The sequence below is a fragment of the Pelodiscus sinensis genome, chromosome 1 (assembly GCF_052426305.1).
Source record: "Pelodiscus sinensis isolate ZL-2025 chromosome 1, ASM5242630v1, whole genome shotgun sequence".
Taxonomy (NCBI): Eukaryota; Metazoa; Chordata; order Testudines; family Trionychidae; genus Pelodiscus; species Pelodiscus sinensis.
Window position 1 is genome coordinate 352,106,257 of NC_143052.1, and position 22,196 is coordinate 352,128,452.

At 44.9% G+C, this 22,196-nt stretch overlaps 1 protein-coding gene across 1 annotated transcript; it reads left to right on the forward strand.

Moving 5' to 3' along the window:
• Positions 1-14,216: 14,216 nt before the first annotated feature.
• LOC149526037 (olfactory receptor 52P1-like) lies at positions 14,217-17,251 on the forward strand. The gene has a single exon (XM_089775830.1). The coding sequence runs from the start codon at positions 14,257-14,259 to the stop codon at positions 15,193-15,195; it is 939 nt and encodes a 312-aa protein (XP_089631956.1). The 5' UTR covers positions 14,217-14,256; the 3' UTR covers positions 15,196-17,251.
• The last annotated feature ends 4,945 nt before the right edge of the window (positions 17,252-22,196 follow it).

A 22,196-nucleotide genomic window follows, 5' to 3' on the forward strand; every position in this document is an offset into this window, starting at 1 on the left:
GAAGTCGGGACACCGTGGATTCCTCTCAACAATCTCAAGGTGCCTGAGCAAGGAGGGAAGCACAATGAGGGGTTTTGCAGGCTTGATAACAAACAATGTGATCAATATTGTAGAGTTATAAACAATAGAGAAAGGGGCTTGAGCAGTGAGGTGGCAACAATTGCCCATGGCCCTGGATTACTCAAATTATAGTGAAGACCAGAGCAGTCCTCAGAGGGAGCCAAGCAAATAAGGGAAGGGTTAGAAAGATGGCAGATGAACATCAGTGCCAGTAACTGCAACACATACCCCCTTGGAGGAGAATGCCTGAACTCCACAAACACCTACAAGATTCTAACTGAGCTGCATGAAATGAGGACAGGGTCTTGGGCATCTTGTTAGGCAGCTGAATGAAGACTTCCTGAAAATTCCAGTGTAACCACCACCCGGCAGATTGTAACTTGGTATGTTAAATGTCGTCTAATTGAATAATCAATTAACGTCATATATTGTTATCGGTTAGTCATCTGTTCTGTAGACCCTGGGGGTGGGGCCAGCAGCCAGTGTGCCTCACTCCCAAAGAGCACTCTACCAGTCCATGCTGCTGCATCTGTATCGGCTTTTTTTCAATATCTCCAGTGATGGAGATTTCACCACATCCCTAGGCAATGAATTCCACTGTTTAACCACCTTGACAGTTTTACCTAATGTCCAACCTAAACCTCCCTTGGTGCAATTTAAGCCCATTGGTTCTTGTCCTATCACAAGCCGAGAAGGCAAGTTTTCCCCATGGAAATGAACATTATCATGCTGGACAATCTATAACTTTGAGCTCCACAGAAGGAGCATGAAGGGTACAGATTTCCTTATATTTAGGGCTACAGGCCTGCATCTTGGTTATTTTCCTTGTTTCTTTTGATGAGACAATTTCTTGCAGCCACTCAGGTTTGTCTGAGACAAATATTACAGGTGCTAACAGACAAGAGTAAGCAGAGACACTTGTCTGCATCTCAGCTGTTTACCCTTCTCAGGCCTTTCACTTACAAAATTGGGATATAGTGTCGTGGAACAAAGACAGTAGCGATGTTTGAAAGATGGGGGATTCTAATGGGCAGGAAGCACAGAGATTCTGAACACAATTTAGGGGCAAGAAGAGTTAAATATGCGCTAAATATGAGATCCCAGTGTAACCTGGTGGCCAAAAGAACCATTGGGATCCTAGAATAATAAGATGGGGAATCTCAAGGAGAAGTAGAACATTTATTTTACCTTTGGTTTTGGTACCGGTGCGACTGCTCCTGCAGTCATGTGTCCAGTTCTGCTGCCCATGACGAGAGGTCGACCTTTATGTTTTGAAGAGGCTTCAGAGAAGTGTCACAAGTATTAGTAACAAATTAAAATATTTGTCTTAGCCTGAGAGAATGAAAGATCTCAAATCTATGTATTTTATTTCAACAAAAAGGGTTAGGAGGCGATTTGGTAAGAGCCTATAAGTATCCACAAAAGACTTACATTTAACAATAGGCTTTTGAGAGAACCATGAAGAGGTGACACTATATCCAATGGCTGGAAAATGAAATTAAGGAAATTCTGATGGGTAATAAGGCATACATTTTTAGCAATGAGGGTAATTAACCATTGGAGCAATTTACCAATGATCTTCATAAATTCCTCATGACTTAGATATTTTAAATCAAGACTGGATGTTTCCTTAAATGATCAGCTCTAGGACTATTTTGGGGACATTTGCTGGTATGAATGATGGGATTGGGGTACCACTGAGCCATCAAACTAACCAGACTGGGCTCCCTCTCTCCATGAGCTGCTGTGACAAGCTGCAGAGAGATTTTCCAGACCTACCCCTCTACAAGCATTCACACAGGCAGTTACTTGCCAGCTCTGTGACCTGCTACTGCATGAACCAACAAGAGAAATGAAACGACCAAACCAAGCACTGGTTCTCTGCTGCTTCTCCATGTTGATAATTGCTGACGCTGCCACAGGACTTGGGGGAAGAGGGATGGTTCGGATGGAGGACAAAGTCTGCTGTGGTGTGGTTAGGATTGCTTCCTGAATGCCTGCCCACACAATTTAGGGGCAAGAAGAGTTAAATTTTTTTGGAGAGTATGGAAAGTATGGAGAGACAACCCAGCATGGACACTCTTCTTACATATGATAGAGAAGGCCGAAAAGTGCCACAGTGAACAGCATTTAATGTTTCCTTTCATGCATCAAAACACCAATGGTATTGCGCTTTTCCTTTTTCGTTTTGAACCATGAAGCCTAGTAAGTTTGCAACATCCATCACTCTCCTGTCTGTTGTTCATGGTGGAAAGGCTCTCACCTGTTCCTAGAGTCCACAGGGAGCATCCAGTAGAAGTCACTGGAGGGTCCGGGCCACTGTGAATCATTCCATCTATTTAAGTCTCTGTGTGTGGATTTCAGGGGAATTCCTGGCCCAGTTGGGCGTTTTGCAGTGATCTCAAAGGGGCCAGTTTCAAAGTTAGTTTTTAACTTTCGGCTTCAAGCTGCAATAATCAAGGCTTTGGGTCCTGCTAATGAGAGTGTTATTCTATCAGGGCACTGAACAGTTCTGAAGGAAACCTTCAGGTTATTTGGTGTTCTGAGGCTGGCTCTAAATGGGATTCAAAAGTCAAGGGCCCAGATTTTGCTCTCAGGAAAGCCAGTATCCATCTGGAGCAACCCAGGAAAAACACAATGTGAGATTTGAATCTGAACAGTATGTGGACCATTCTCATGTGTCCCCCAGAAATTCATACACCCACCACAGAGGCTTCCTACCAAAGCAGTGAAGATGAATTTCAAAACTGCACAAAGCCAGAAGAAAAACCTCATCACCCAAAAGAAGGAGGCACTGAGGCACATAGAGGGACTTGGAAAGAGACAAAGGGAGGGTCTTAAAATTAATATTTTCCTAAACCCTTTCCTGTACATTTGTAGATACAATTTTACCTCAGAAATGCCTTCGAACCATAGAACCATAGAGCTGGAAGAGACCTCAGAAGGTCATCAAGTCCAGCCCCCTGCTCTAGGTAGGACCAATCCCAACTAAATCAACCCGGCCAGGGCTTTGTCAAGCCGAGACTTAAATACCTCTAGGGATGGAGACTCCACTACTTCCCTAGGTAACCCATTCCAGTGCTTCACCACCCTCCTAGCGAAATAGTTTTTCCTAATATTCAACCTGGACCTCTCCCACCACAACTTGAGACCATTGCTCCTTGTTCTGCCATCTGTCACTACTGTCTCCATCCTCTTTGGAACCTCCCTTCAGGAAGTTGAAAGCTGCTATCAAATCCCCCCTCACTCTTCGTTTCTGCAGACTAATCAGAGTCAACTCCCTCAGCCTCTCCTCATAAGTCATATGCTCCAGCCCCCTAATCATTTTGGTTGCCCTCCGCTGGACCCTCTCCAATGCATCCACATCCTTTTTGTAGTGGGGGGCCCAGAACTAGACACAATACTCCAGATGTGGCCTCACCAGAGCTGAATAAAGGGGAATAATCACATCTCTGGATCTGCTGGCAATGCTCCTCTTAATGCAACCTCATATGCCATTAGCCTTCTTGGCTACAAGGGCACACTGTTGACTCATATCCAGCTTCTCATCCGCTGTAACCCCCAGGTCCTTCATGTCTCTGACCATGAAAAAAGGTTCCAGATTCTGTCCTGGTTAATTGCTCCCCTAGTTCTGGCTACTCCCTGAGATTTTAAGTAGCAACTTCCATGAGGAGAGAGGCCCTCACCGAAATCCCACCCCACGGAGAAAGGAAATCTCCTCACTCAGACAGACAGCAGAGCCCTGAGAATCAGTGTATGAGTCTCACACATCTGTCACATTCTGTGCTGGATGGACACCTTTATAATTCCTCCGTACAGTCCCTGCCCCACCTCAGGTTGGCAGCACTCCCAGACAATCCCCTCGATGGCATGAAAAACAGAGAATAAACCCTGGGGAACAACCACTTGAGACCCCCAGGAGTGAAGAAATGATGCAATAACACCCAGAGACGAGGCTGTCAGGGCAAACTGAGTCGTTCACACAGTTCTGCCTTGCGATTCACAATTACTCTTTTGTACTGTGTGCAATATACTTCCATCTGCACTATGTGTGTGGATGGGATCACAAGATCCAGAACCAGAACTAAATGCAAATGACTGTGTAGCAGAATACGGCCGCACGCTGCCCATACAATTGCAATACCCAATCTATTAGCCTCTGAAAACTCATTGTCCCCCTGTTGAGGACAAATAGCACGATCCTGAATTCCTGTAAGTCAAAGGGTATGTGACATACTTCTGTTCCCAGTATTCTGGAAAATGCCATTTTCCATTGGGGTGGACAAAATTGGGTTCTAGCAGCTCACAGTTGTTCCAATACTCCATCGACTACTCTATCCATATTGGGTTGACCCCTTAGGCATTGGGATCTGCCCTCCTCCCCCACAGATACCAGTTTTAGGGCTACCACAACCTGGGGTTGGGCTTTCCTCACATCCCCAGCATGGTATGATTGAGGGGCTCAGAGATGTCCAGGGTCAACACTGCTCCAGCTTGGGTCTTCAACTCCACGGCTCTAATTGGGGCTTCCCCTCCCAGGGTTCCTGCTATGGCTTGTGGTGACTTGTTTGTGCTACCCACCCTGGTGCTTCTTGTGGGATGGGGGCCTGTTTTTTCCCAGATTGGTCAGGAAACTCTGTGTTAATCTGTCTTGTTGTGCGGACTAGCAACTAGAAGGCCCTGTCTAGGGATCTCCATGGGGAATACCCTACCGACCTCCACCTCCCAAAGCCTCCTTTAACTTCAGGAAACATCAAGGTGCTTAGGTAGCATGGAAATGAAGGTGAACCTCATGGGACCCCTCAAAAGAATTTTGCAACTCCCTCCACAATTCTATTGTGTGTTGGGACCTTTTGAGTACTGTAAGGTAAAAATTTCAGAGGCAGGCTATGATATTCTGCTAAGAACCCCTATTCTAAATTTCCGGTCTGAAGCTGGCACAAAAACACAGTACATGATTGTCCCTCCCCCCGACTTACCCCATTGAAGAAAGGTCACCATAGAGCTAATGACCCAGGATGGGAGACAGAACATGACACATTCAATAGTGCTAGGAACAAATACACAATTGTCAAGTACTCCTAGGGTGTGTCCAGACTCCATGCCTCCGTCGACGGAGGCATGTAGATTAGCCAGATCGGAAGAGGGAAATGAAGCCGCGATTAAAATAATCGCGGCTTCATTTAAATTTAAATGGCTGCCCCGATCTGCCGATCAGCTGTTTGTCGGCAGATCGGGAGAGTCTGGACGCGATGCCCCGACAAAGAAGCCTTTCTTCATCGACACAGGTAAGCCTCGTGAAACCAGGTTTACCTGTGTCGATGAAGAAAGGCTTCTTTGTCGGGGCATCGCGTCCAGACTCTCCCGATCTGCCGACAAACAGCTGATCGGCAGATCGGGGCAGCCATTTAAATTTAAATGAAGCCGCGATTATTTTAATCGCGGCTTCATTTCCCTCTTCCGATCTGGCTAATCTACATGCCTCCGTCGACGGAGGCATGGAGTCTGGACACAGCCCTAATGTCTCTGCTTTAATTCCCAGATGGACCCCATCCATGCAAAGGTACCTTCTTAAAGTTGACAGACAGATCGCCACTTCACACATAATTGATAACTGATGTCTGCTTTGTTTAAATACTTGTTGTATGGTATTATGTAAGCTATGGATGGAAAACATTATGTAACTCTAGATTATTGCCCTTATTTTGCCTCACAATTAGCACTTATCCAGGAATCCAGGAATCCAGGATCTTACCTCCCTACCCCCCATAACTTGAACCTCCCATTAAGCATCCTATATAATTAATTGTAATCTATGCTCTGGCAGTGTTCACTGAGCCTAGCAAGTCACGTGACACTCCACCAGCACTGTGGCTGTGTCTAGACTACATGGCTCCATCGACGGAGCCATGTAGATTAGGATTGTAGGCAAAGGGAAATTAAGTGGCGATTTAAATATTCGCCGCGTCATTTAAATTTAAATGGCTGCCGCGCTGCGCCAACAAACAGCTGATCAGTCTGGACGATCTGCGGTCGACATCAAAGCCCTTTGTCGACCACCCCGTCGGAGCTTTTGCTCCGAGGCAGTGGAATTCTCTTTCTTGGGATATTTGCATGGTGCCAACACTACCATTGTTTCAGTGTCGGGCGAAAGCCACCCTTTTTATTCGTGATTTTATTGGTGTTTGAGTCTATATGTGTATGTTCCTCATCTCGATATTTTTAGCAGGTTTTATGTCACTATGGGGGTCTCATATTTTAAATTTTCATATATATATTTGAATTGTGTTCTTAAAAATGTTGTAAGACATCTCAAATATTCTAAATAGAGAGGTGGGGTAAAAATATTTAAATTATAAATAAATAAATAATGGAGATAGGATGGGTGTAGGGTAAGGTTCAGGGTCACAGATGTGATTTAGGTGCCCAATATCCATGGCCCATGGGACTCAGATTATCAAAGGCACAAAACAAGGCACTGACTATAATGTGGGCCTTCACAACATTCTCTCTCAAAGAATTCCACCGAATAAGTCCAAAGAGTCCGTCAATGACTATTAGAGAGGATGGGCACGGATGGTGTCCCTAGCCTCTGTTTGCTGGCAGCTGGGAATGGACAACAGGATTGACTGATATTTACTTGTTCTGTTAATCCCTTTTGAAGCACTTGACTTTAGCCGATGTCGGAAGACAGGATGTTGGGCTAAATCGAACTTTGGTCTGACCTGGTATGGCTGTTCTCATGACTGAGAGGATATGGTATCAATCTATACAAAAACGACTGGTGTGAGAATGTGAAGACAGAAATGTTCACTTTTCATATCACGAAAGAACTAAGGACACTGAATGAAATTATTAGGCAGCAGGCTAAAAAGAAGGAAGAAGAGCAGTATTTCCTCACAAGTTGTGCAAACTGTGGAGCAATTTTTAGGGGGTGTTGTGATGGTGAAGACAATTTTGAATTCTGCTAAGAACTAGGTAATTTCATGGAGGATACATCCGTCAATGGCCAGTACCCAACATGTTCAGGGACATAACCTCATGCTCTGGATGTCATTGCCTTTGACATCTTGGATTAGACAATAGGAGATGGATCCCCGGGTAATTGCCCTGTTCTGTTTTTTCCCTGTAAAACACCTTGGCACTGTCAGAAGACGGGATTATGGACTAGATGGACCATTGGTGTGATCCAGGGTGGTGTTTCTTCTGTTCTTATCTACGTCTCCTTTGTCTTCTCTGGGCGAGGGACCTCATAGACAACAGGGCCCATATGCATCACTACCTCAAACAGTCCCTGCCATCAAACCAATAATTTGACCTGTAAGTTGAGTAGTAACACTCAGTCATCCCATTTGAACATTTGCAGCTGGACTCCATTGTTATAGGCTTTTTCTGAGAGCAAAAATGATGCCTGAGAGGAGTTGGTTCTATTGTTTTTGTTTGGGATCCAAGATTACAAACTTCTTTACTGTCCCCATGACTGGGAAATCTCTCCTTGAACCCAACAACTGGGGGATGGTACATCACTGGGCTGAGTGTCATGGCCATCAATAGATGAGTCAGTTCTTACTTGTAAAGTGAAGTTACATCTTTGATCTGTAAGGAGTTCTTGGGATCTTACCACCAGGGAGAATAATTTTTTACACTCATTTGTGATGGTGGGCAGCCCAGTATGAGGTTGTTCAAGATATAGGAAGCCTGCTTCGCCCTATGGTCTAAAGGGTACTGGATCCTGCTGTGAGGGCAGAGAACTGGACTCGATGACCTATTGAGGTCCCTTCCAGTTCTAGTGTACTATGATTACATGATTCTATCTTCATCAAACCACCAGGAACCAGGCTACATTCTGTAAAGACCATAGAAAAGAACAGCAGTCCTGCAACCTCCTCTCTGCTTGCCTGCTACGCTCTCCCACTTCAGTCAGTCCTAGGTCTCTTCCTTGAGGGCAGAGGGTACATACTGGCAGGAAACAGGAAGTTCTCCCAACATGTCACATTTCATAGTCCACAAATGGTAGTTCCCAGAGCGGAGGTTGATGTTCACAGGCCCTTATGCAACAGATGCATTGGGGGAGAACAAGGGAGTAGCTTTGAAATATGCATTGTGTAGTCAAGGATAATGAGGATATATTGATACCTCATCGTGCTCCTCAAGAGGGACCACGTAAATTCCATGCTTATCCTTTCAAATAGGTTAGCACCAAGTCAGGTTAGGTATTTAAGGCAAGTTGACTGTCAGTACATGAACATGGCAAAATTGTTGTTAATGTTCTAGGTGCTAGATATTTACTGAACTATATTCCAGCTAGTGCAGATGCATCTCCGGGTATGTCTAGACAACACTGTTTTTTCGAAAAAACTGCCCTTTTTTTTTGAAAAAACTTTCCCAGCATCCACGCTGCAATTGCGTACTTTCAAAATTAAATCAAAAGAACGCCAGGGTTTTTTCGACATTGGTAAACCTCACATTATGAGGAAGAACACCTTTTTTGAAAGAACTCTTTCGAAAAAAGGCATGTGTAGATGCAGAACAAGGAAATTTTTTCAAAAGACGTGGCAATCGAAAAAAGCACAGGTGCCCTGGTGGCCATTCTGTGAATAGCAATCAGGGATTTCTTTCGAGAGAGCATCCATGCAGTCTGGATGCTCTTTTTCGAAAAGCAGATCGCTTTTTTCTATCTGGTATTGAGGTGTGCATGCTCTCTTTCAAAAGAAGTTTGCAGTCCAGATGTACCCCTAATGTAATATCAGATGTTTTGACAAAATAATAGATCTCACACTAAAGACACTGCAATGATAAATTAAAGATTGATTAACCAAGGAAAAACAAGTATAATAAGCTTAGAACAGGTAAATACACCCACCCACCCACCAATGAGTTATAAGTTCCAAAAGTAGATAGAAGCCACTCTAATATGAAAGCTCAGTGTGTCCATTAAAGCTAACATAGCTTAAGCGGCTGGGGATTCCGCGCTTATGCTTAGAAATCATTGACCCCTCTGAATCGCAGCAGCATGAAGAGATTGGGTTCCTTTTTGTCAAGGATTTTTAGTCCCGTCCCCCAGAGTTCATGCTGATAGGTCAAGTCCACCTGCACATCTCCTCAAATAAAGCGTTTTGTCCTCTGATATTCACGTTTCTGTCCGGTGTCCATGGACTGTCTCTTGTTGGCCAGGAGATGTTACCTTTTGGGAAAAACCAATATCTCCCACATGGTAACGCTTCTCCCCTGACTTTGGGGGCTGGGTTTCCTTTTCCATAGCAAATACTTTTATAGTGACAGAACAAACACTTGCATATTACCTTTAACAAGGTCTGCAGAAGTCACCATTAATGCCGGCAACAATTTAAGAGCATTTCATAAAGGCTGTGTCCAGACTCAGGGATTTTTTCGGGAAAAGTAGCCTTTTCCTGAAAAAACTTCCCCTGCGTCCAGACTCAAGCCGTGTTCTTTCGAAATTATTTCGAAAGAACGCGGCTTTCCTTTCGATGGCAGTAAACCTCGTTTCACGAGGAAGAACGCCTTCTTTCGAAAGTTCCTCTTTCGAAAGAAGGCGTTCTTCAATGTAAATAGGGCTTCCTCGAAAGAGAGCATCCAGACTCGCTGGGTGCTCTCTTTCGAAAAAGCGGATTGCTCTTTCGAAAGATCCGCCTGCAGTCTAGACGCGATCTTTCGAAAGAGGCTCTTTCGAAAGATGCTTTCGAAAGAGCCTCTTTCGAAAGAAGCCTGCAGTCTAGACATAGCCAAAGTGTGATATAAACACCTTTTTTGTCAATCTAATGTCCATGTTCACCATACCACCACCTAGGTGAGCTGAAGACATTTCCAGCCAGAAATCTGTCAGCATGCAGTGAGGCCTAAGGGGCTTGTCAGGAGGTGGCACCTGGTTTGCCCATGTTGATGCATGCTTCAATAGAAATGAGTGCATTGGAGCAGGCCAGGACACCTTACATGAGAAGCTGCTTTGCCGAGCATTGCTTTTTTTTTTGTAAACCATAATACAGTGTCTCCACATCACCTCAGTATATAGGGTGGAGCCTCCAGGCAGGTCCACTGACCCCTAACCTTTCACATCAGAATGCTGGGATACGAAAACTGTTTCTACCATCCCTTTGGCTGCCATCCATTCAGGGTCCCATCATGTGATCCTGACAGGATGAGTGAATTTCAGAGGGTACAGGACTGGGTATTACAAATGCCTGGGCTGTAAGTTATAGGATGCTGCTACATTTCATTTTAAATTGCCTTTGGTCACACACCTTGTGGCCGCATTCCCTAATAGAGTTCAGATGACATAAACACCAACAAACAAACCCCACATTAATTGTGAGGCTGAACAGTCTGCAAGACTCGGTTTAGTCTGGAAATTCGAGCCCCTGGTGTAGGGAAATTATTTTTTCTCTTTCTAAGGGAGGCTCTCACGTTAAAGTTCTCTGGGCTCTAATGTTTACCCTGCTCACAGAGCTGAGGGAATCGTCTGGGAGCTCTGCCAACATGAGAGTCCACAGAGACTGTCCAGGGGAATGATAAATATTGGGCCCTTCAGGGCAAGGGTCATACATGTGAGAGTAACACGCTGATGCTTAGGACTCAGCCTGGTTTTTGCAGAGAGGAGATTTCTTTTCTCTGCTGAACGGGAGTGTAGTGAGTGGCATGTTTCTGGCAATTGAAGGGTGGGGAAGTAGACATCGCTGAGGGTGGTGGAGGACAGGGACAGGTGAGCTGTGCTGGAGGATGTAGGGGCCAGGGCGGGGCGAACACAAAGGAGCAGCCCTGGGGAGGTGGAATTTTATCTTTGTAATTCTGAGTCCAAGGCTGGTGCTGAGACCTTTTCCGTTTCGGTGGGTCTCCATATCCCTTCACCCTGGCTAGCCATAGAACAGCAGATGAGGTGTTTCCAATAGCTGTTGAATATTAATGACATCACACCAGGCATTTCTCTGGTGGAAAGAACCAGATTTTTGCTGCTTCCATCTTCCAGAATTTTGTAGCCTCCTTCCTCAGGCCAGGCTGTTCTGGTTCTAATATCATGCCGGTCGCCAGTGTCTTCTCCACACTCTCCAGTCGTCCCTGGCTCCCACAGCCTCTCAACCATCCCAAGCTTTCTACAGCTCTTCCTCTGCAGGGGTGAGGTGCCTCCCATAACACCGGATCCTGTGGCTGGCGGGCAATCAGTGACTGTCTCTGACCGGTGCCAAATATTACACACAGAGAGGTAAGAACCAAGGAACCTATGCTGATGTCTATGGGGCTTAGAAGAATGGGGATGACAGGCCTCCATCCATCTGTGGAGCTTGGGCTTGGGAGTAGAGAGAAAAATGCCTTTAATCACCTCAGGCGGGAACATGCAAGAAAAAAGCCTGCAGCTGACTCCTGGGAACATGTTCCTACTTTCCGAGTCCAGGAGGGACTATTGTGATCATCTAGTTTAACTTCCTGGAGGGCACAGGCCAGAGCATTTCAACCCAAATGATTCCTCGAACAGGTCTGTGAGAGGAACATCCAACCTTGATGTAAAAATACTCGGTGATGGAGAATCTGCTATTATCCTTGGTAAATTGCCCTAATATTGACTGTCACCACTTTAAAAATGGTTTCAGACAGGTAGCTGTGTTAGTCTGTAACTGGAAAAAAAATGAATAGTCCTGCCACACCTAAGAGACTAACAAAAAATGTAGATGGTGTCATGAGCTTTCGTGGGTACGTACAACCGACTTCTTCAGATGACTGGAGTAAGGGGTCCGCATGCCATATTTCCAGTCAGAATTTCTCTAGCTTTCCGCCCTTGGATCACGTTGCAGACTGTTATCTGCTCACCCCTTTATCATCTTTCTTAAGCTAAAGACTTTGTCATTTTAAGTCTACCACTATCAGACAGGTTTTCTGACCTTTTAGTCATTCATGTGACTCTTCTCTGAACCCCCTCTGGTCTATCAACATCTGTCTTTAATTGAGCAAAGCAGAACTGGAGACTGGATCTCAGAAGCCGTCACACCCATACCAGTAGTGTGATGACAGCTTTCCCGTGGTGCTACTGTTACATGTTTCTTGGAATTGTGCTATTAGCACTATCCAACTGACATAACTAATGTCATCGACTAGTCACCAAACAACGAACACTCGTCCTCCTGGTTTGTTCAACACTATAAATGACACCCATACCAAATACAGAGATAAACCTTCTTGTTCTTGGATGTAGCTATCGTCATGGTTATATTCAAATATATATTGTCTGCTTTGCCATAGTTTACCAGCCAATCCAGATTTCTCTCAATCACTGACCCATCTTCTTTCTTATTTACAATTCCCTGATTTTCCTGTTATCTGGAAAATTTATCAGCAGAAGAAGCATAAGCAACTGAGTTGGTGACATGTATCTCTGCTTACACCTGTCAGCGAACACCTGTCACTGATGTCCAGGAACAGTTGGGTGCTTGCAAGAAAGTGATTCACCAAAAGAAACCAAGGAAGTAACCAAGGTGCCTATGTATGTGGCTTCAAATACTGAGACCTTTGCCCGCATCTTGCCCAGGAGGTCTTACTCAAGAAAGATAATGTCTCTTTCCATGGGGAAAAGTCAGTTCCATTCCAACATAGGAATTGCATTGTGGTTCAGACTGATAGTCCATCTAGTGACGGTGTCATCCTAATGCCTGACAGCTAGAGACTGCCTTTTGCCCTTGTAAACACAGTCATGTAGTCTTTCAAAAAGTAGTATTTAGCTGTAACTGGATCGTCTCACTAAAGCAGGTAAATATTAGGCAATGTGAGGTCAATTAGACATTGAGTGAAGAGAACTCTTTTGAAATGCCACATTTCACCTCAGTTGAATGGCCTCTTGATATCACGTTGTGAGACAGGAAGAACAGAGTTTCCATCTACTCTTCAGCAGTCAGTAATTTATACACTTTTCTCATATCCCCGGCTATTCATTTCCATTCCAAGGTAATTATCCTGGTCGTAGGCCATATAAAACCCTGGCATGCAGACATTTTCCCTGCCGTCCCATGCATCCCTCTATCCTATTTGCAAAGTGTGCCTACCACCGTGCAGAGATGTCTAGAGAAGAGTGAAACAGTGACTGATGGTTCCCAGGGACTTGTCTCTTCTCTATGATTCCTCATTTCCCTCCTTCCAAATCCCAAAGTTTTGCTTTGGTTCCATGCCTGGTTGCACTGTGTTGAGCTACGTAAAAATTAATAGGGGTCTGAAATGGCTGTACTTTAGTGGTTAAGGGGTCAGCCACTGCATTACCCTTTAAACATGCTGTTTCCTATTTGTTTTTGTAGTTTGGAAAGATAGATCAAGAGTCTGGCCAAAACCGGTATTATCCTTTCTGATGTAAAAACAAGCTTTTCCCTTCGTTCTTGTAGCCTAGGAAACCAGTTAAGTATAGCAGCTTTACTTTCTTGTGACTTTTGTTTATCCTCATTGACTCTGTATAAAATATCTTCACATTTCTTGTAATCTCTGTCGCCTGCTGATTTAGAAAGTTGTAGTATAGAAAAGGTTGATTTCATTAGAATTTTCTGTAAATAGTAATTAGGGGGTGAGTGTAATTATATTCATTATTTGTTTGTTAAGATGCATTTCATGGGAGTTAACATTACTAAATAAGGTTTTCAGAAAAGTAGTGATAGACGTGTAAATTAACATACTAAAATAGATAATGGGATGTAATTGGTGCCAACTTGTGGCTACTCGGACGTTGTGCGGAATGTCCGAGGTAAACATGAGCGGGCAATAGAGCAGTTCCGTTTGTCCCGTCCGCTCCTGGGTCACCTGTTTTTTCTTCTCTAACTCACTGTAAACAGGGTGTCACAGAGCTGCCCTGAGTCCAAACAGTTCACTTAGAACCTGGATAGGTGTTTGTGGAATACACTTTTCCCCCCCGCTCCAAGAAGCTCATGATGCAAGACAGGGCATTGAAGTTCATCAGCCACCACATCCATGTTGTCCATTCCCTTGCTGTGGTGAGCTCACTGTAATGACTTCTGTTGACTTGCCTATGATCTACATTTCATGGGAAAAACTGTAAATGTGTCCATGTCCTTGTTCATACCCCTTTCTTACATTTGACTGACTGTGCACATGTATTGTATGTTTTCTTCGAAAGTGTGTAACCCCCTTTGCTGTGCTTCTCCCTTCATAGATACCTGGAGCATTTTGGAGCCAAATCCACACACTGCCCACCTCATGGCAGCTTTCAATCTCACCCCCTCTGAACCTTCATCCTTCATCCTAATGGGCATCCGTGGCCTGGAAGATGCCCACGTCTGGATTGCCATCCCTTTCTGCGTCTGCTACATTTTTAGCCTGTTGGGAAATGTCACCCTTCTGTTTGTTGTCGGCAAAGAGCAGACCCTGCACAAGCCAATGTACCTGCTGCTCTGCATGCTGGCGTTCACGGACATTGCCATGTCCACCTCCGTTGTGCCTAAGGCCCTGTGTATATTTTGGTTCAATTGGAAAGGCATTACGGTGGGAGGTTGCCTCACACAGTTGTTCTTCCTACATGGCAGTTCCATGACGCACTCAGCTGTCCTTACAACAATGGCCTTCGATCGCTACGTTGCCATATGTGACCCTCTGAGATACGCCACCATCCTCAGCAATGCACAGATCGCTAAGCTAGGGCTTGTGGGTTTAACAAGAGCTGTTCTCCTCATGCTGCCCATCCCTGTGCTCCTGAGCAGGCTGCCGTTCTGTGACAACCGCCGTATCCCCCACACGTATTGTGAGCACATGGCAGTGGCAAAAATAGCATGTGCGGATATCACAGTCAACAGGCGGTATGGCTTGGGGATAACTTTTGTCGTCCTTGGGTGCGACCTTACACTCATTGGCCTGTCCTACTCTCGGATCATCAGGGCCGTCCTCAAAGTCTCCTCCAAGGAAGCCCACCAGAAAGCCGTCAACACCTGCACTGCCCACATCAGTGTGATGCTGACCTCTTATACTCCCTTCCTCTTCTCCAACCTGACACACCAGTTCGGTCAGGGAATCGCACCCCATGTTCACATCATTATGGCCAACCTCTACTTCCTCCTCCCTCCCATGCTCAACCCCGTCATTTATGGGGCCAAAACCAAAGAGCTTCGTGACACAGTGGGCAAATACACCCGCAGAAGGTGACCACCTGAGGCCTTTGAGTTCAAACCTGAGTGATAAAAGGGGAATGGACAACTCTTCATTAGTCAAGGTTGCCCCGACCCAGTGTGGCTGACCTCAGCATTGTGGAAGTTCATAGCCCAGGAACGTTCTTACACCTAATATCTTATCACTGCATCACAAAGGCTACATTCTGCATTGAAGTCTCCTCCGTCTAATCGTCTCCTGACCTCGAAGCCCTGAGAGGGCTGGACAGAGCAGTTTCTTGATGAAGTGGCCCAGGGAGTGTGGTGGCAGAAGACTGCAATGACAGCAGGCAAATGCTACTTACAGTGTCCCTGAGCTGGAACCCAGAGGAGTGGGTAGGCCTGGGTTCCCTCCCCCCCACCCAAACCCTCAACAGGTACAAAAAGGGGATAAGAAAAAGCCTAGTCCCAGGTGACCAACCTGAAAAGCCATCTGGGACACCTCCACTCCCAGAGCCAGTAGGGATGGAGAAATTGCGCACACAATCTCAGCCACACAAAGGGGTGAGCCCCTTCAAACCATCTCCTCAGAATCCAGAGTTATAACAACTCCCGTCCTCTTGGAATGCACCCAACGTTAGAATTACTCTGCCCTCCATTGCCTTGGCGGGACTGTTTGATGGGACCTACAGAGTGAGGTCCAGGCCTTCATGTCTCCCCATATGCCCACCCAAGCAGATTGAGAGAGATGCAACTCCAAGGAGAGGTTACTTATGCTTTTAATGAGAGTTACTTACTCATTAAAAGCAAGAGGAAGACCAAGGACAGGGTAGGCCCACTGCTTAGTGAGGAGGGAGAAGCAGTAGCAGGAAACTTGAAAATGGCGGAGATGCTCAATGACTTCTTTGTTTCGGTCTTCACCGAGAAGTCTGGAGGTGTGCCTAACGTAGTGAATACAAGCAGAGAGAGGGTAAGTTTAGAAGATAGGATACACAAAGAACAAGTTAAAAATCACTTAGGAAAGTTAGATGTCAGCAAGTCACCAGGTCCTTATGAAATGCATCCCAGGATACTCAAGGAGCTGATAGAGGAGGTATCTGAGCCTTTAGCTATGATCTTTGAAAAATCATGGCAGACAGGGGAGATTCCAGAAGACTGGAAAAGGGCAAATATTGTGCCCATCTATAAAAAGGGGAATAAGAACAACCCAGGAAACTACAGACCGGTCAGCTTAACGTCTGTCCCAGGGAAGATAATGGAGCAGGTAATTAAGGAAATCATATGCAAACACTTGGAAGGTAATAAAGTGATAGGGAATAGCCAGCATGGGTTTGTGAAGAACAAGTCATGCCAAACTAATCTGATAGCTTTCTTTGATAGGATAACGAGCCTTGTGGATAAGGGAGAAGCGGTGGATGTCATATACCTAGACTTTAGTAAGGCATTTGGGATATGGTCTCACATGATATTCTTATTGATAAACTAGGCAAATACAACTTAGATAGGGCCACAATAAGGTGGGTGCATAATTGGCTGGATAACCGTAGTCAGAGAGTTGTTGTTAACGGTTCTAAATCCTGCTGGAAAGGGATAACAAGTTCCTCAAGGGTCTGTTTTGGGACCCGTACTGTTCAATATCTTCATCAATGATGTAGATATTGGGATAGAGAGTACGCTTATTAAGTTTGCAGATGATACCAAACTGGATGGGGTTGCAACTTCTTTGGAGGATAGGGACATAATTCAAAATGACCTTAGCAAGTTAGAGAAATGGTCAGAGGTAAACAGGATGAGGTTTAATAAAGAGAAATGCAAAGTGCTCCACTTAGGAAGGAACAATCAGTTCCATACATACAAGATGGGAAGCGACTGTCTAGGAAGGAGCATGGCAGAAAGGGATCTAGGGGTCATAGTGGACCACAAGTTGAATATGAGTCAACAGTGTGATGCTGTTGCAAAAAAAGCAAATATGATTCTTGGTTGTATCAACAGGTGTGTTGTAAGCAAAACTCGTGAAGTCATTCTGCCGCTCTACTCTGCACTAGTTAGGCCTCAGCTGGAGTACTGTGTCCAGTTCTGGGCACCACATTTCAAGAAAGATGTGGAGAAATTGGAAAGGGTACAGAGAAGAGCGACAAGAATGATTAAAGGTTTAGGGAACATGACCTATGAAGCCAGGCTTCATGAACTGGGCTTGTTTAGTTTGGAAAAAAGAAGATTAAGGGGGGACATGATAGCGGTTTTCAAATATCTAAAAGTGTGTCACAAGGAGGAAGGAGAAAATTTGTTCCTCTTGGTTTCTAAGGACAGGACAAGGAGTAATGGGCTTAAAGTGCAGCAGGGGAGGTTTAGATTCCTAACTGTCAGGGTGGTCAAATATTGGAATAAATTGCCAGGGGAGGTGGTGGAATCTCCCTCTCTGGAGATATTTAAGAACAGGTTAGATAGACATCTGTCAGGGATGGTGTAGACGGAGCTTGGTCCTGCCTTGAGGGCGGGGGGCTGGACTCGATGACCTCTCGAGGTCCCTTCCAGTCCTATTATTCTATGATTCTATGATTCTATGACAGTGTAAATATAAACTGATGAAGTTTCAATGGATATTATAAAGTGCACCTATTAATTTATTAACTCGTGTTTGTGGGGGCAATCCGGGAGTGTACAGGAACAGGCAAGCTGCACTGGGATTGTGTAGGGGTAAGACCACAGTGTGTACAGAGAAAGGAGTGGCACAGGTGAAACAGGATTTCATTTGTAATTGTTGGTCCAATTCCAGCACAGGAACCTTTCCTGGCTAAGAGTGTGTTTTCATCCATTGGTTGAACAAGCATTAGGACTGAGTGGACTTTTACGCTCTAAAGTTTTCTGTTTTATTGTAGTGCAATTATGTAACAAAAATCTACATTTGTAACCTGCACTTTCATAAAAGAGACTGCACTACACAACTTGTACGAGATGAATTGTAAAATACTATTTCTTTATGTTTTTACAGTGCAAATATTTGTGATCAAAAATACAAAATAAGTTCTATGTACTTTGTAGCCTTCATTTGCAATTGAAATCAATTTAGTTGAAAATGTGCAAAAACATCCACAATATTTATAATACATTTAAATCAATATTCTATTATGGTTTAACAGTGTGGTTAAAACAGCGATTCATAGTGATTTATTTGTAATTGGGTTAACTGCCATTAATTGAAGCCTCAATTATCACTGATATGAATATTAGGATTTTATTTAATCTAATAAAGTTTTAAATACTTAACAGTGGGGTAACAGATTGAAATCAGGGCTCAGGATTTTGGATGTTATGCAAATGAGGGGAAAAAGAGCATTGCTAATGAAGTCTATTGAATTGAGAAACATGCAGGCTGTGTCTACAGTGGCACCCCTTTCTGGAAAAGGGATGCTAATGTAGACTTCGGAATTGCAAATTCCGCAGGGGATTTAAATATCCCCCGCAGCATTTGCATTTACATGGCTGCTGCTTTTTTCCGGCTTGGGGATAAGCTGGAGAAAAGCGCCAGTCTAGACGCGATTCTCCGGAAAATAAGCCCTCTTCAGTCAGTCCTAGATCTCTTCCTTGAGGGCAGAGGGTACATACTGGCAGGAAACAGGAAGTTCTCCCAACATGTCACATTTCATAGTCCACAAATGATAGTTCCCAGAGCGGAGGTTGATGTTCACAGACCCTTATGCAACAGATGCATTGGGGGAGAACAAGGGAGTAGCTTTGAAATATGCATTGTGTAGTCAAGGATAATGAGGATATATTGATACCTCATCGTGCTCCTCAAGAGGGGCCCCGTAAATTCCATGCCTATCCTTTCAAATAGGTTAGCACCAAATCAGGTTAGGTATTTAAGGCAAGTTGACTGTCAGTACATGAACATGGCAAAATTGTTGTTAATGTTCTAGGTGCTAGATATTTACTGAACTATATTCCAGCTAGTGCAGATGCATCTCCGGGTATGTCTAGACTACACTGTTTTTTCGAAAAAACTGCCCTTTTTTTCGAAAAAACTTTCCCAGCATCCACACTGCAATTGCGTACTTTCAAAATTAAATCAAAAGAATGCCAGGTTTTTTTTGACATTGGTAAACCTCACATTATGAGGAAGAACACCTTTTTTGAAAGAACTCTTTCGAAAAAAGGCATGTGTAGATGCAGAACAAGGAAATTTTTTCAAAAGACATGGCAATCGAAAAAAGCACAGGTTCCCCAGTGGCCATTCTGTGAATAGCAATCAGGGATTTCTTTTGAGAGAGCATCCATGCAGTCTGGATGCTCTTTTTCGAAAAGCAGATTGCTTTTTTCTATCTGGTTTTGAGGTGTGCATGCTCTCTTTCAAAAGAAGTTTGCAGTCCAGATGTACCCCTAATGTAATATCAGATGTTTTGACAAAATAATAGATCTCACACTAAAGACACTGCAATGATAAATTAAAGATCGATTAACCAAGGAAAAACAAGTATAACAAGCTTAGAACAGGTAAACACACCCACCCACCCACCCACCAATGAGTTATAAGTTCCAAAAGTAGATAGAAGCCACTCTAATATGAAAGCTCAGTGTGTCCATTAAAGCTAACATAGGCTAAGCGGCTGGGGATTCCGCGCTTATGCTTAGAAATTATTGACCCCTCTGAATCGCAGCAGCATGAAGAGACTGGGTTCCTTTTTGTCAAGGATTTTTAGTCCCGTCCCCCAGAGTTCATGCTGATAGGACAAGTCCACCTGCACATCTCCTCAAATAAAGCGTTTTGTCCTCTGATAGTCACGTTTCTTGTCCGGTGTCCATGGACTGTCTCTTGTTGGCCAGGAGATGTTACCTTTTGGGAAAAACCAATATCTCCCACACAGTAACGCTTCTCCCCTGACTTTGGGGGCTGTGTTTCCTTTTCCATATGTAAGCGGGGGAATGATCCCGCTATTGTGGGGAACTTTCCTGGCTTCTATACCACCCCGGTGAAATGAACCAGCGAAAGGATCTGAGTCCCCGCTCCCACTTCCTTTACCCCACGGCCTCCCTGATCCTGAGGGCTTCCCCTCCACTCTCCTGAGTAGCAGAGCCCTCGAAACCCCAACAAGGCTGGGCCCAGGTTTCCTGGGGCTTAATCCCCGACCTTGTAGTCACTAGGGGCAGGAGTTAGGGTGTCCCCACTCCGAGGTGCTCTCTTTACACTGCAGGCCTTCTTGGCCCAGTGATCACTTCATAAGGTTCAAAGCAAATACAATTTATTAAACATCAACTGATTAAAGAGAATAGAATAAGAAACAATGAGAATGGTTCAATGAGAACACACAGCCCTGCTCTGTAGCACAGGAACATCAAAACAGCAGCCTGCAGAGTGTAAGGATAGTCCACAGTCTCTTCCTTAGAGGCCCCTTAGAGGTCTTGGATGTACTGCGGGGGGGGTGGGGGGGGACGGGGTGGGACTGCAGGCTGGACACGCTTGCTCTGGCAGTGACCACACAGCCTCAAGCTCTAAGTGGCCAGACCCCTCTCCCAGTCCAGAGCCTCTCCCCACACTTTGCAATTCCCAGCTGCTCGCCACATCCAGCTGCAGGCTGTGCTGCTTGGCCAGTTCCAGCTCCTTGTTTTGCTTCTCTGTTCCTTTTGGCTCTCTGAGCACTGCCAGTCTGCTGCTCAACACAGGGTCTGCACTCCTTGAGCTGTGTATGCCTGGCTCTGCTGTTGCAAGACTGTCTCTCCACACAGCTTGCACTACTCTTTCAGCTCTCTGTTTTTGCAGGACTTCTTCTGCACACAGCTTGCACTCCTTGGGCTGTCTGTGTCTGGTTCTGTCGCTGCAGGACTTCTTCACACAGCTTGCACTACTCTTTCAGCTCTCTGTTTGCAGAGAGAGAGCCAGAACAATCCCCGCTTACAACCTGTCAGTCAGGCTGAGCTGGAGTGTTGACTGCTTTCCATTGTCTCTGGGGTCTGTCAGTCTCATGAACCCTTCCCCTTCTGAAGCTGGGAGCTGGCAAACCAAAAAACTCCCACAGAGTTTTAGTAAGGGGTAACAGTCCCCTTACACATAGCAAATACTTTTATAGTGACAGAACAAACACTTGCATATTACCTTTAACAACGGGTGCTGAAGTCACCATTAATGCCGGCAACAATTTAAGAGCATTTCATAAAGTGTGATATAAACACCTTTTTTGTCAATCTAATGTCCGTGTTCACCATACCACCACCTAGGTGAGCTGAAGACATTTCCAGCCAGAAATCTGTCAGCATGCAGTGAGGCTTAAGGGGCTTGTCAGGAGGTGGCACCTGGTTTGCCCATGTTGATGCATGCTTCAATAGAAATGAGTGCATTGGAGCAGGCCAGGACACCTTACATGAGAAGCTGCTTTGCCGAGCATTGCTTTTTTTTTGTAAACCATAATACAGTGTCTCCACATCACCTCAGTATATAGGGTGGAGCCTCCAGGCAGGTCCACTGACCCCTAACCTTTCACATCAGAATGCTGGGATACGAAAACTGTTTCTACCATCCCTTTGGCTGCCATCCATTCAGGGTCCCATCATGTGATCCTGACAGGATGAGTGAATTTCAGAGGGTACAGGACTGGGTATTACAAATGCCTGGGCTGTAAGTTGTAGGATGCTGCTACATTTCATTTTAAATTGCCTTTGGTCACACACCTTGTGGCCGCATTCCCTAATAGAGTTCAGATGACATAAACACCAACAAACAAACCCCACATTAATTGTGAGGCTGAACAGTCTGCAAGACTCGGTTTAGTCTGGAAATTCGAGCCCCTGGTGTAGGGAAATTATTTCTTCTCTTTCTAAGGGAGGCTCTCACGTTAAAGTTCTCTGGGCTCTAATGTTTACCCTGCTCACAGACCTGAGGGAATCGTCTGGGAGCTCTGCCAACATGAGAGTCCACAGAGACTGTCCAGGGGAATGATAAATATTGGGCCCTTCAGGGCAAGGGTCATACATGTGAGAGTCACACGCTGATGCTTAGGACTCAGCCTGGTTTTTGCAGAGAGGAGATTTCTTTTCTCTGCTGAACGGGAGTGTAGTGAGTGGCAT

What these genes read in the sequence shown, in the direction of transcription:
- LOC149526037 (XM_089775830.1), top strand. Translation starts at nt 14,257, where the DNA reads ATGGCAGCTTTCAATCTCACCCCCTCTGAACCTTCATCCTTCATCCTA.